Genomic DNA, 13,242 nt, shown 5'->3' with positions numbered 1-13,242 from the left:
AGAAGACCACCACTACCCACATCATCAGAAGTAAATCCCCTATTTCCATACAACCAATCATGTTACGTAAATCAAGTATCACCACCACAATTTTTTCTGCAGGTATGAACAAGAAAGAATACAGTGAAGAAAAATGAGCATGTATGACCTTTTACCGCTATATTCAGACTAATTTGGTGAGCTATTAAGTATGGAAGGAGAGAAGCAGGTTCCCCCTCCTCTGGTGGCCCCTGACCCATCACCAGCCACCATCCTTGCTGCTGCTTCCCTCACCTTCGTCCTCCTCACTCTCAATTGCGGGGATCCAGCAGCAGATCCTCCTCCGCGATCTGGAGCGATGGCCAACGAGGAGAGCAGCAGAGAACAAGGCCGGCGAGACAGGGAAGAGGAGGGGCTCGCAGCAGGGGCCTCCTCGTTCGGCGGAGAGAGGGGGCTTGGGGAGGTCGATGGCGAGGGTGCGCTAGGCCATGGCGGCAGAACCCTAGCCCGAATCCTAGCGGCAGGGGAGGGTGGAGACTTTGAGGAGGGTTGGAGGCGCGGATCTTGGGGAGCTCGAGGGCATGCGGCGGGCGGAGCCCGGCCAGCATGGGTAGGGGCGATGGAGAGAGGGGGGGGGAGGGTGACGAGGAGGGGGAGGCGAGTGGGACGGGAGGCGGCGGCAAGGGTTTCTCGACGGCAGCGGTTGCAATTTATATCCTGCACGTAAAAAGACCAAAATGCCCTCGGCGGGGCACAAAATTTACAAACGGTGGCAGCAATACTGTTCGCGAATTAGGGGCGACGTGGAGGCCTTGGTTCTGCCTAGCAGTTTTTCAAGGTTTATATGTTCAATATGATAAACAGCATGATGTTGCGGATGAGTGTCTTGAAGGAAGCTGCTAATTGGAGTTCGACATCTCCATGCTATGCTGCATCTGCTGCTGCTGATGTTCCTCGAAGCAGCCATCTTCGTGATAGAGAGGCTGTCCATGAGGACGGAGACCTGCTGAAGTTGAAGGGTGCGAGCAATCTTGACTGCCAGCTGAAGAGCCAAAGATTCAGTCACGACACACGAGGGGGACGTGAGCATCATCAGTCCAAGCCTGAATCATAAATTTCCTGTCATGTTTGTCTCCCGGTTGATGTATATTGATTCCAATCCCTGTGGCTGTCATCTTGAGTATTCAAGTGCTTGTCAGTCGTAATCGCATTTGTTCCACAAGTTTAACTGATCTGTACTGCTCCGCCTCGCAATCTCTGCAACACAGGTATTTAATTACTCCCTACGTAAAGAAATATACGAGCGTTTAGATCACTACAGATGGAGTACTAAATATGCAGTTGGCAAATGTGGAGAAACGAATAGGTGGTTATGGAGAATTAAAAAAAAACGGCTAAAAACAGTGTGGCCTAAACTTTGTACCTGTAAAGTGCATAGGCATAATAAATAGGTATCTTTGTTACGCCGATATCACTTCACTACCAATGAGCATCCAGTGTGGACAGTAAACTCTGCACAACTTCGAACATTTTCTTACATTACTTCCAAAAGCAGCAGTCTTCATTATTCCATAGTACGTCAGCCACCGCTATCACCAATTATGCATAAAACTCTTTCCTTTAGCTGCTGGATTTTCTGAAAGGGGTCATTCATATTGCAGCACAACAGTGAGTTACAACAGATCAGAAAATCTGATAAATGAATGTGATCTCTAATCTGAAGAAACTTACATCAAAAGAACTTGAAGCCCATTTCTCAGCACATGTTGCAGCTTCCTTAAGATGCGATTTTTTTGATATCTCATGGGAAAGAGTGTATGTAGAGCTCTGTGTTGCCTCGGCTACCCATATGCGCCTTGTCTGGTCCTTCTGTCGCTTGACCAAGTTACTGAAACCAACCTGAGCAACAGAGGTAGAGGTACAGTAAGCTAAAAGCTGCACTTGCTTTATAAATGTATAAAAGTTGAACAATGAAATAGACACCGCATTTCTTTTGCTGGCAATACAGTACAGTTTCAAATGTCTACACACTGAATTCATGAGGTATCGTTTAGTGCAAAGGTTTCAATATGTTGATGGTGACATATGGGACCAATAAAATTCAGACTTGGAAGAACCATCAACTTGGAATAGAGACCAGAGTCTGAGATAACCTACTGTATTTCCAGAAAGGGCATAACTGAAAAAGGCACCATCATCGCTGGCAGATGAGCAAGAAAAGCTAACTGCTAGAAGACAATCATCTTGATCTGTGGACTGCGATGCCGAGATAAATTTAGATCCATCTGTCAAAAAGAGCCACTGCCTTTTCTGGTTGCTGCATAAGTAAACATCGCCGACATGCAAAACAACACCTGCAATGTCAAATTCACTGCAAGAAAGACTACCCATTAGGAGATTCATTAATGCATTGACCCCAGATTGACAGATTCAACAGATCACCTTTCTCCAGGATAACTAGACTAACCTTGCAAGTGGTACCTCACCAATCAATGACAGCTCAACCGCCTTACGTGGGGTAAAAAATGGTCTGCAATAAGAAGCGTGGTTAATTTTGAACAATACAATCAGAGGATACTGTGCAGTGGACTCTTACTGAAAATCTGCAGCCTGTGCCGATGCTAATGGCTTCCACATTGTAGATGATCCTCTAGCATGCAAGTAAAGAATGTTCGTACAGTGGGCAGAAGGCAGCAATCCTGTGGCGATGTAGACTTGTCCCTCCACCAGGTCGGCTTTCTGTGAGAAGAAACAGTGAAATGTAATAAGGTCTAGGCTAATTTTCGGAGCTCATAAGTACAGTGTTTGGGGAATAATCCAAAGCAAATAAAAGTTACTCCCTCTGTAAACTAATATAAGAGCATTTAGATCACTACTTTAGTATTCTAAACGCTCTTATATTAGTTTACGGAGGGAGTAATAAACATTAGTCTTGGTCAAGAAAACATACAGCACCATAGCCGTAAAAAATAAAATGCATCATTTGTAGTTTGTTTCAATGATATAACACCGAATAGTCTTTCTTCTATTTTCAACGGAGAATAAAAATTGTAACATACCTGCTTCTCAGTAGGGTTCCAAATTGTTATTAGCCCTTCCTTGTTGATGGTTTTTGTAGCAGAGATTTTGTGAGCAAGGCCCGTCACCCTCACTTTCAAAAATGGCGTAACATCTCTTGAACTAAGGCCAGCAACTTCCAGAGCATTTTCGACCTTCTTAGCTACTTCGTTTTGCCTAGCTTCCTGAAATATAATGGCATAATTTTCGCAGCTTCCCAAGTACTAGTTGGTGGATGCGGGGGATAATTGTGCATACCTTTTGCTTTGCTTGATAAGATGAGAAAGATATCATCTGCTCTGAGGTCAAGCCAGCCATCATAACTTCAGGCTCAGCCGCCTGCTCTAACATTTTGCAAATTTTCGCCCCTTCCTCACTGTCATCAGTGCTGGCACAGTTTTCATCTTGTTCAGACATAATGTCTTCTGCGATCTTAGATACTCTACATGAGAAGGTAACAATCATTGCAGTGGCATTAAAAAGGAGAGGTACTAGATTTAAAACAAAGGAAGCATATTGACCCTTCGTGTCTGCAACCTTTCATGTTGCAGGCTTTATCGACGAAAAACCTACTACTCCCTGCGATCCAAAATAAGTGTCTCAGCTTTGAACTAACCTTAGTTCAAAGCTGAGACACTTATTTTGGATCGGAGGGAGTACAAGTTTTTACTTGCGCGATTTCAGGGTTCTGAAATGCATTCAAATGATCCTATGCAACATGAGTTATATCTGCTCACGCGGATTCTTTTTAAAAGGAAAATGCTGTCCAAAAGTTAAATAATATCGACAGGTTACCATAGCCATCAGCAGCATGGCTGCCAGTATCACGATAAGGATTAGGGTATCACACGATACTATGACCCTACCGAGAGGAAACGATTGGATAGTAACCTGAATCAAATCCAGTAGGATCACAGTAGGATCACGATCAAACTCGTAAAATTGCTGGAATTGCCCATGCCAACGAAAAAAACAACACGGATTCGCACAACGTGAAGTCATTGGCTATGTGCAGCAGCGGGCTGCAGCCTGCATGCATGCATAGATTGAAATTCAAAGCCCAATGATCTCCTAGTCACATGAAATCTCGATGCTGCAGTCTACTTTAAGTGTGCATGCATAGAATTGATATCTTTTTTACAAAGCTAGACTAGATAATCTATGTAAGTATTTTTCCTATAAGATTCAGATTTTTTTGTCAAAATAAAAGAAATCATATAGTATCATGGAACTACACAATCTGACCCTAAGATTAGATACTGCTGACTAAAGAAGGATACTACCTAGTACCCTGATTCTGACAACCAAGGTCACCAGTACATAAACCATGTATAACGTTACGGTCAAAAATTAGTAAAAACAGATATATGCCTTAACACACTGGGCATGTAACAGTATTTGTACAGGTAACTTCTCAAGACAACACTTGTACTGGTAAATATCTACTTGATAGATGATATATTTCAATTTAAGGTGTGATGCATGTTTCAATTGCAGCATATTGGCTACAGTGTCAGTGACATAAATAAATACCTCTGGTGATACAGTTGTAGCGCCTTTCTTTCCATCCTTTCAGATCTCACAATAGAACTACCATCAGGCAACCTGAATTAAGCAATTAACTTATTAAGTATGGGCCAGTGGAACACCTTTGGTTCAAAATTTAGTCTGCATCCAGTTGTAGTTGTATACCTCTCCTTGTACAAAACAGGATATATTCTTGCAACTCCTACCAGTGTCCTAGGGACTCGGCCACCAGAAGCTTTTATGCACTTGAACGCCAGTGGGGGTCCAACATGCTTGCCTGAAATATTTGTAAGAGGTCATCAAGAGAATCCATCAGTTTTAAAGGGATAAGCAAAATAGTATGTAACAAATATTCAGTCTTGTAGTAAAAGTGCATACAGAATCCCAAAGGATCATCCCATCTTGCACGATAACTGCCATTCACATGGACCATCAATTTGACGGTGCCAGATGCCTGAATAAAAGGTCACAAAAATTTGCTTATATTGTTTTCATTTTTGCAGCTAATAAAGGTGAAGGAGCAGGCAAACCTCATGAAATGACACAGGCCCAGTCCAACCACACAAAGAAGCTCCCCATATCTAGCGGAACACATATTGAGTCATATATGTTAAACAGTAATTATAACCATGTCCTTGTGACAACAAGAAGAGAAAGCGAAAACAGAATAGTACCCGAAGCTTTTGTCCTATAAAAAGCTTTCTTTTCTGTAGTTGTTCTGAAAGTGCCACGTCTAATGACGCTTCTAGTGCATACCTGTGAAAAGGCAGACACTGAGAACTGCTGATATCTTTCAGTTTCATCTGATGACAATAAGGATGATGCAACCACGTACCATCCATCAGTTAATTCAATGTGTGCAGGCATGTTTCTTTTAGCAGCTAACAAGCTTTTATTTTTGATACTGTTTTCATTTTCATCTGTCCCGACAGCCTCTAACTTATGTACATCAGGATGGGAATAAATAGCTGAAATGCACAGCACCATCATCAAAGATGGCAAAGCATTTCCTTCTAAAATTTTCTTTATGGCTGATCGATGGCCATTGTTCACTTCTCTGTCATACCTAGCATGCATGAGTTTTCATGAATTAAATCATATGCATCAATACAATTGAAATGGTAGAAAAGGCATGTCAATTATCTCACCTGTACTTCAGCTCGTCTAAAACATTAGCAACTGTCAAGAATTTGCCAGCAGCTTTAGTTGGATAGCATCTCTCAAGTGAAGCAAGTTTCCATACGATCCATTTATAGTGATTGTTCACCCATCTAAAACAGGAAGATTCAAGTGATTTGATGTTTAGGATGTACTTAATATTTGGAGAATCTCCGGCCTAACTCTATGGTATGCCCAGGGATCACAACAGCATGGTTTTTATTAGCATCATACATGCAGGCATGCAGCAGAACGTGAAATCATTATAGTTTAATCTTAACATGGTGCAGCAACAGATACAATGCAGAGGAGACCATGGAAAGAATTTTCAAATGTTATAAACGAAAAACACATGAAGTGATGAAACAGGAAATGTAATGATCAGACATTTCACATATTAAGAAAAACTTAGCAAAAAGGGAGTTATTCTGACATCAAAAGGTCAATGGACTAGTGAAATATATGGCATTTAGTCAAGAATGATGCCTACTCTTTAGTTGCATATGTCAATGAAGCCCCACAGGCAATCAGCAACTTATGAAATTCTTCTGCACCAGTATTCATATTGTGAAACTTGTACCTCTCAGCTCCTTTTGCATCCATGAGCTTCACTTCATCTATTATATGTTCCGCCTGGTCACAAGATTTAAGTTAACATTTAACAAAGTGGGGAATATAGTGCACCTGCGGAAATTATATGCATCGCATTGTACCAAACAATTGAAGCAGGGAGGACCACCGAAATACTCTTTCCAAGTTTTCCTTTTATGTTGAAAAGGATAATATGCAGACAGCTTTGTTCGACAGGAAGTGATCTGAGTTGGTGGTAGTTTGGGTACTCCTGTACACAATAGTTAAACCAATCAAGTAGGAATGAATTTAAGACGGGCTTATATATGTAATCAATCAGCTTACCAGCAGAGGACTGTCTGTTGGTGCTTATAGGCGTGATGAACCTAACCATTGTCAGCAAAGGCATATCAGAAGCATGGCATAGGAGTTTACAGCTTGCTAGCAGGGATGCAAATCAAAGGACCTGGAAGAGCGGGGCCGTTTAAAGGAAGATGCGGAGTTTCTTCCCCCAATTCTTCTCTTCTCATTAACAACATGGTCAATATTTCCAGAATATGAACCCATGAAGTTACTGATGTCAACCAACGCTCCAGCTGGCATATGGAGTTGTCGGGTCTTATCTTTAGTGTCATTTGTGTTGTCAGTTTCAGATAAACACCTGGAAGAAGGCTTCACGATCTTTGGAATTTCACTGGTTGAACGACTCCCAACATGAAACCTATTGGTGTTTTCACTAGTCGGATGGATATCAGATACAGCATTTCCAAAGGATCCAGTGTCCTTCCTATCAGACATTGCCTGGTGGGAAAATGTTGCAAGTTCGGTTCTTCCACTGACCCTTCTTCTTTTTGATAAATCAGATCCGCCTTCTTTTGGCGCAACAGTTGAATTTTGCATCTTATCATTACAAGCAGATCCCAAAGGGTAGCTTAAATTATTTGTTGAAACCATGAGATCTGATTCACCCAGAAGGCTTTTTGCGCGTTCAAGTGCATCACTAGAAATAGCCATTGATCTGCCTCCGGCGGTACTGAATCTGATAGAATGCTCACCAGAATCAGAAACTGTGTTATTAGAAAGCTCAAATGGCCGGTGTTGTTCCTTGTGCACTTGGTTTTCTGTTGGATAAGATGCAAGACCAAGCCTCTGTTCTGGATTTTCCTGCTCAAAATTTATTTTTGTGCCCAGCTTATCCCCCACATGTCCAAAAAATTGTGTCGAAAGGGTATTCTCCTCCAAGCCCAACAAAGTAGCAGCTCGAGACACGCCAACTGAAGATATATTTACTGTTCTTGCACAGCTTGTCTTGAGAGGTGACGCAAACACAGGAATTTTTTTGTCCATGTTAAGGAGCTTATGATTATCTGACAAGAAATAACTCAAGATCAGACATATTTAAATGGTAAATGTGTACAAATTAAAAGGCACTAATATTATGCAATAAACAAGTGCCTGTTACCACATCAACATGCCAATCCAAATTGCCTGATTAGATCATTGGACAGTTCAGTGATCATACATTGTATGCTTGAAATTTGGTACTCTTGAAAACACACATTTGTTAAATAGCTACCTCGGAAGTCAAAAGCAATACTCCCTCTGATTCATATTAATTGGCGCACACCTAGTACAACTTTAAGTGTGCGTCAATTAATATGGATCGGAGGGAGTAAATAAGTGTACCATTCTAAATGAAAGCTGCAGCATAATCAGGTTACACATTGGTGGTTCATTGCTAGCCTTTATTTCTGTAAACTTGGTCTAATTATTAACTAAAAAGCATTGCAGAACCTTTGGATTAGCACACCAGTCTAGCGATGAATATAACAGACTGTGTGATGGTTAGCTAACCTATGGATGCCACATGGTATTGTACAAATAAACTACAGGACTACAGAAAGAGAATAGACACTTCAACTAGACATGCACGGTAAAGTTTTATACCAACTTCTATTGAAATAAACAGTGAAAGTCTCAGATAAGTTTGGTCAGCTATTATGCCTTTGTTTATGCCTTGTTCCTCCAGAACAGCCCTTGCTTTCTGTACTGAGTTTTCACTAATCAAGACCGACTTTCCAGATCCGGTTCGAAACATTGGCAGTTGACTTCCAGAGTCTTTGTATCCTTTCAAAATAATATTGCGTATGTCAAAGGAATGGGAAAATAAGTCTTAAGTTACTTTCCAAATCCAAATGTAAAGAACTCTGTAAATGCCCCCACTGTGTAACCTGATGATTCCAAAAACTACCTTTCTCCATGAAGTTTCGTTGCTCCAAAAGCATACTGGCCTTGTGGCTTGAAATTCTATTTTGGGGTACAAACTTTTGTATTCCAGCTTGGAACGTTGCCTCTTCAACAAAGGTTTCCCCGTTGTAATTGTTTACTGGTTTGCACATACAAAGCAATTGTTAACTGAATGCAGACTGTAATTTCTACCTACTTTTTATATCCATGTGAAGAAACTCTTAATTCAGAACATGAAATTACCACTTTTTACTGCTTCTTCAGCCTCTAAGATAGGCAATTCCTTTCTAGAGTTCTCACTTGCTATGATAGACCTTCCTAATCCAGTTCTGAACACTGGAGTGTCATGGGCACCATCTAAATGAGCTTCATCTTACAGAAAGAAAACTTGATTGTCAGTAAATATCAATGTTTTAAATAGCGGGCTATGGAAAATAGCGACGGGCCTCCAAATCAGCTATAGCCGGCTAAAGCGGGCTATAGCGGGCTATTTGTGAAGGCGACCATTTAGCGACACCCTACTGAAAAGGCTATAGCCGGCTATTTAAAACTATGGTAAATACAAATGCTTAATTATCACAAATTTAGTGTCGAGAGCACACTTGTTACGAAACCATGATGTGTGTTTAGAGAGCAATTTACCTTCCAATTCCTTTGCAATATTCCTTGGCTCCAGAACTGCAGATGCCCTCTTAAGTGAGCTCTTACTTATAGCAATTGACCTCCCTAGTCCAGTTTGAAACAATGGCACGTGGTCATCATCCTTGTGATTTTTCTCTGTTCGAGTGACTGAAAAAGATAATTTGATATGAGGAATACCCCAGATGTGTCAGAAATAGTATTTCATGTTGTTCAAATTTTGACTAGATGGTAACACAGGCACAAAACTAGACAACATGTTTTAGTCAACTTGGGAAAATCAAGTACCTTGCATTGCACTATCTTCCTTCGGTGTAACACTTCTACTATTCATGATCAAACTGCTACTCATCAAAACAGACGTTGGTGTTTCAGTCTGAAGAGTTGTGGCACAATCACTGCTTTCTCCACGTCCTGAATCTCAAAGAATACGAAGAAAAATGCTGATCTTCTGCATTAACGTTGGACTAAATAAATAATAAGCCCATATGTTTATGTACCAGTTGTTTTAATTTTTTCTTCCTCCAATACTGCCTTTGCCTTCTGAACTGAGCTCCAGCTCACAGCAACAGGCTTCCCTAATCCTGTTTGGAACATTGGGAACTGGCAATCAGTATCCCAATGTCCTACACAAAGAAGTAACCACTTAGAAATAATGTTTGTAGCCGTTTACATAAATCAAAAGACAGATAGTTCAAGCTTTTTTAATGGACCCAGGTACTCCAATCTTACCGCTCTTTTCCGCATCTCCCTCATTCGCCACAGCTCTAGATCTCTCAATGGATCTTTCGCTGATCATGGCTGGTCTTCCTGAACCAGTTTGGAACATCATAGGCTGGTTAGGCCTACCAAAACTCTCTGTATTTTCTAATAGGAGAGGAATGCCATCAGTACACCAAAAAAGGGGTGTGTTTCACAGTAACTAGGCAAGATCATTAGCTCTGGATTCAAATAGCAGAATAATCAAAGCTCACCCTCGCTTGTATTATTATCCTTCAAAACAGACTTAGCTTTCTGAACAGATGCCGCACTGACTGAGACAACTCTTCCTGAACCAGTTTGGAACAATGGAAACTGTTCCATGCCGTTCACACCTGCTGACAGAGGGGTCAGTTATTCAAAAAGTAAAGGTGTGCTTGGATTTTCTTTTACAAAACTATCCAAAACTTTTATTATACTCCCATCAAAATGACCTTTTTCTGCAACTGTTTGTCCCTCCAAAACAGCTCTTGCCTTATCAATAGAGGTCCGGCTCACAGGAACCGGCCTACCCATTCCAGTACGGAACATTGGTTGTACGGCACCAGCAGCACTATCAACATCTATTATGCAACAAAGTGACAGCTTTTTAAAAAACTGCCAAGGAAAAAGGAAAATGTACTAGAAGTTCTCCCATAGAAAACATATACAGCCATCAATTTGGTGGACCCTAATTGGTACAGAATTATGTTAAGTCATTGTATATTACTATGAGGTAGAAATACTCAAAAAGCTAAACAAATCCAAATAGATGTTCAGTTGTAAGTATAAGAAATAGCCAGGCAACTGCAGAAAATCTGGCTAGTTCAACAAAAACTATATTACAATGACTTGTTGTTAATTGAATTGTGACATAATATGTAACGGTGCATGGGACGAACAGATCCTAAATTACTCGGAGCCATACATATGTCATCATGAACAAAATAAGTGATAACAAAGCACTTTCAGCGTTTAGATAGAAAGTAAACGGGTGTTCAACTTCCTACCTTCTAAAAGAACTCTTGCCTTCTGGATTGAGTCCTTGCCCAGTAAGACCGCTTTTCCTGATCCAGTTTGGAACACTGGGGGCATGGTAGTGTTATACACTCCACCTAAATTTGATAAGATGGAAAACTGAATGAGTAATGCACAACCTGAAGAAAATACAGTTTGTACAGTCACCAAACCTAGGCACTTTCTGGCTACTGTTGCAACATTCAATCTTGTCTCTACAGAGAAAAAGGTGAAAGCAAGTATTACCATAGTATGAGTATTACCTCTAAATGGGGCGTCCATTTCACTCGATTCGCGCTCTGCATCAGGTACATGGTCAAACGGTTGCTCTGAAACACAAAAACTGGTCATCCCAGTACGATACATGCAGAAACGAACAGAAAGATGGCTAATCCATGCTACCTAGCACAACAGCGATGGAACAGTTTGACCAAAGCAAACCAAAGGTTGGACACATGAGCTCTTACTAGAAGTTCTCACAAACAAGAAATATACAGCCATCAATTTGGTGGACCCTGATTAGTATAAAACTATGTTTAAGTCATTATATAAAACTATGTTAAGTCATTGTATATTACTATGGAGTATAAATGCTCAGCAAGCTAAGCACATCCAAATATATAACAAATAGCCAGGCAACAGCGGAAAATCTGGCTAGTTCAACAAATATAATATTACGATCCTTGTTGTTAATGAATTGTGACATAATATCTAACGGCACATGGGATGAACAGATCCTAAATTACTCGGAGCCATACATACGCCATCATGAACAAAATAAGTGCTAAGAAAGCACTTTCACCGTTTAGATAGAAAGTAAACAGGTGTTAGATTTCCTACCTCCTAAAATAGCTCTTGCCTTCTGGATCGAGTCCTTGCCCAGCAAAACAGCTTTTCCGGGTCCAGTTTGGAACACTGGGGGCACGGCAGTGTTATGCACTCCACCTAAATTTCATGAGATGGGAAACTGAATCAGTAACACACAACCTCGAGAAAATACAGTTTGTGCAATTATCAAACCTGGACACTTTCTGGCTGTTGTTGCAACATTCAATCTTGTCTCTACAGAGAAAAAGGTGAAAGCAAGTCTTACCTCTGAATGGGGCGTCCATTTCTCTCAATTCACCCTCTGCACCAGGTACGTCGTCAAACGGTTGCTCTGAAACACCAAAACTGGTCAGCCCAGCGCAATACATGCAGCAACGAACAAAGTTGGGCACATAAGCTCTTACTTCTCTTGTTACCAGCCTTCTCCACCTCCTCCCCGACCAACGCCCTGGCCCTCCTTATAGCCCTCTCGCTGACAGACACTGACCTCCCCGATCCAGTGCAGAACAGCTGACCCTGTCCTGCATCAACAGTTGCTCCGGACATCCCGTCACCTTCGAGCAGTGTGTTCCGCGCTACAGGTTCCATCAGTAATAAAAAGTCAGTCACCAGTTAAACAGGACCACGGACGCAACCCATTTCAGTACGCAGGAATGCACGCGCGTGCTCACACTGACCGGGCCGAATAGAGAAGAGATGAAGGCAGGAAGCGCTACCTTGAACGAGGAGGTCGGCCATGGACTCGACGCGGCATCCGTCAGCAGCGCCCCGGCCTAGGGTTTCGGATGGGAGAAACGCGGAGACAGGAGAGGGGGCAGTCAGTGACCACTATCCAGCACCATTTCTACGACGGAATAATCCGCGCCGAGGTGGGAGAACGATGGGGCCGTACCTTTCGCCAGCGCGTCCTCGGATGAAGCGGCGGCTATCCCCGCACCGCACCCCGGCGGTAGGGGAGGAGGAAGAGGCGAAGCCGCGGCAGGCGACGGCGGCGCGTCGGGCTCGGGGGCGGGGACCCAGACGAGGCGGCCGTCGGTCTGGCCCCAGACCCGCCACCTCCCCGGCATCTCGGCGGCGGTCTCTCCCGGAGCCTCGGCGGGGGGGCTCTCGCTGGCCCGGTGAAATCCGGGTGAAAGGAGATTGGGGACGAAACTCTTTTCGAAATCGGACGAGGCGAGGGAAGCGTGGTGCGAAATGGCCAGGCCGCGCGCAGTGCGCTCGCTCCCTCTCTTCCTTCGTCTCGGCGGGCCCGGGGTGGGCTTGGGCCTGGCCCTGCCGTGCCCATGGGCGGACGCGCGGCCCGCGGGATGTCCAGCCCGGTCGGTCGGGTCGTGAGCGGTGAGCCTGGCCTAGCCCGCACGCCGCCGCTTGGAGGAGGGAACTGTGGCGGCGGCTGGCCACAGACAGGTGTCAGGTCACCGCCTCGCCGGCGTCTTCTGGTGTCCACACCTGGACATGCTCACCAACCGCATTCCACGCCAG

At 43.0% G+C, this 13,242-nt stretch overlaps 1 protein-coding gene across 21 annotated transcripts; it reads right to left on the bottom strand.

Moving 5' to 3' along the window:
- Nucleotides 1–682: 682 nt before the first annotated feature.
- On the bottom strand, nucleotides 683–12,949 carry LOC109768542 (protein BREAST CANCER SUSCEPTIBILITY 2 homolog B). 21 transcript variants are annotated; one of them, XR_012204203.1, is made up of 35 exons: nucleotides 12,653–12,949; nucleotides 12,477–12,533; nucleotides 12,165–12,335; nucleotides 12,026–12,091; nucleotides 11,773–11,877; nucleotides 11,196–11,261; nucleotides 10,926–11,030; nucleotides 10,371–10,499; nucleotides 10,152–10,271; nucleotides 9,910–10,044; nucleotides 9,678–9,803; nucleotides 9,466–9,591; nucleotides 9,181–9,327; nucleotides 8,782–8,910; nucleotides 8,543–8,677; nucleotides 8,239–8,418; nucleotides 6,758–7,658; nucleotides 6,637–6,677; nucleotides 6,435–6,562; nucleotides 6,212–6,354; nucleotides 5,712–5,834; nucleotides 5,399–5,629; nucleotides 5,238–5,319; nucleotides 5,094–5,144; nucleotides 4,942–5,017; nucleotides 4,729–4,840; nucleotides 4,570–4,641; nucleotides 3,295–3,478; nucleotides 3,039–3,221; nucleotides 2,576–2,718; nucleotides 2,447–2,509; nucleotides 2,137–2,362; nucleotides 1,711–1,878; nucleotides 1,403–1,615; nucleotides 683–1,236 (listed from the first exon to the last, which is right to left on the bottom strand). XR_012204203.1 is itself a non-coding variant. In XM_073510006.1 (35 exons), exons 1-34 carry the CDS (start codon nucleotides 12,825–12,827, stop codon nucleotides 1,559–1,561), a joined length of 4,854 nt encoding a protein of 1,617 aa, XP_073366107.1. In that variant the 5' UTR covers nucleotides 12,828–12,949; the 3' UTR covers nucleotides 683–1,236; nucleotides 1,518–1,558. The 21 variants fall into 21 exon arrangements, 2 of the variants coding, with proteins under 2 accessions (XP_073366107.1, XP_045090578.1); XR_012204206.1 differs by having other exon boundaries at nucleotides 683–1,262; nucleotides 2,137–2,350; XR_012204205.1 differs by having other exon boundaries at nucleotides 2,137–2,350.
- Between the last annotated feature and the right edge of the window lie 293 nt (nucleotides 12,950–13,242).

This window comes from Aegilops tauschii, chromosome 3, assembly GCF_002575655.3.
Source record: "Aegilops tauschii subsp. strangulata cultivar AL8/78 chromosome 3, Aet v6.0, whole genome shotgun sequence".
In the NCBI taxonomy this organism is placed as follows: Eukaryota; Viridiplantae; Streptophyta; class Magnoliopsida; order Poales; family Poaceae; genus Aegilops; species Aegilops tauschii.
Note: the sequence above shows the minus strand (reverse complement) of the source record. Positions and strands in the feature narration are given on the sequence as shown.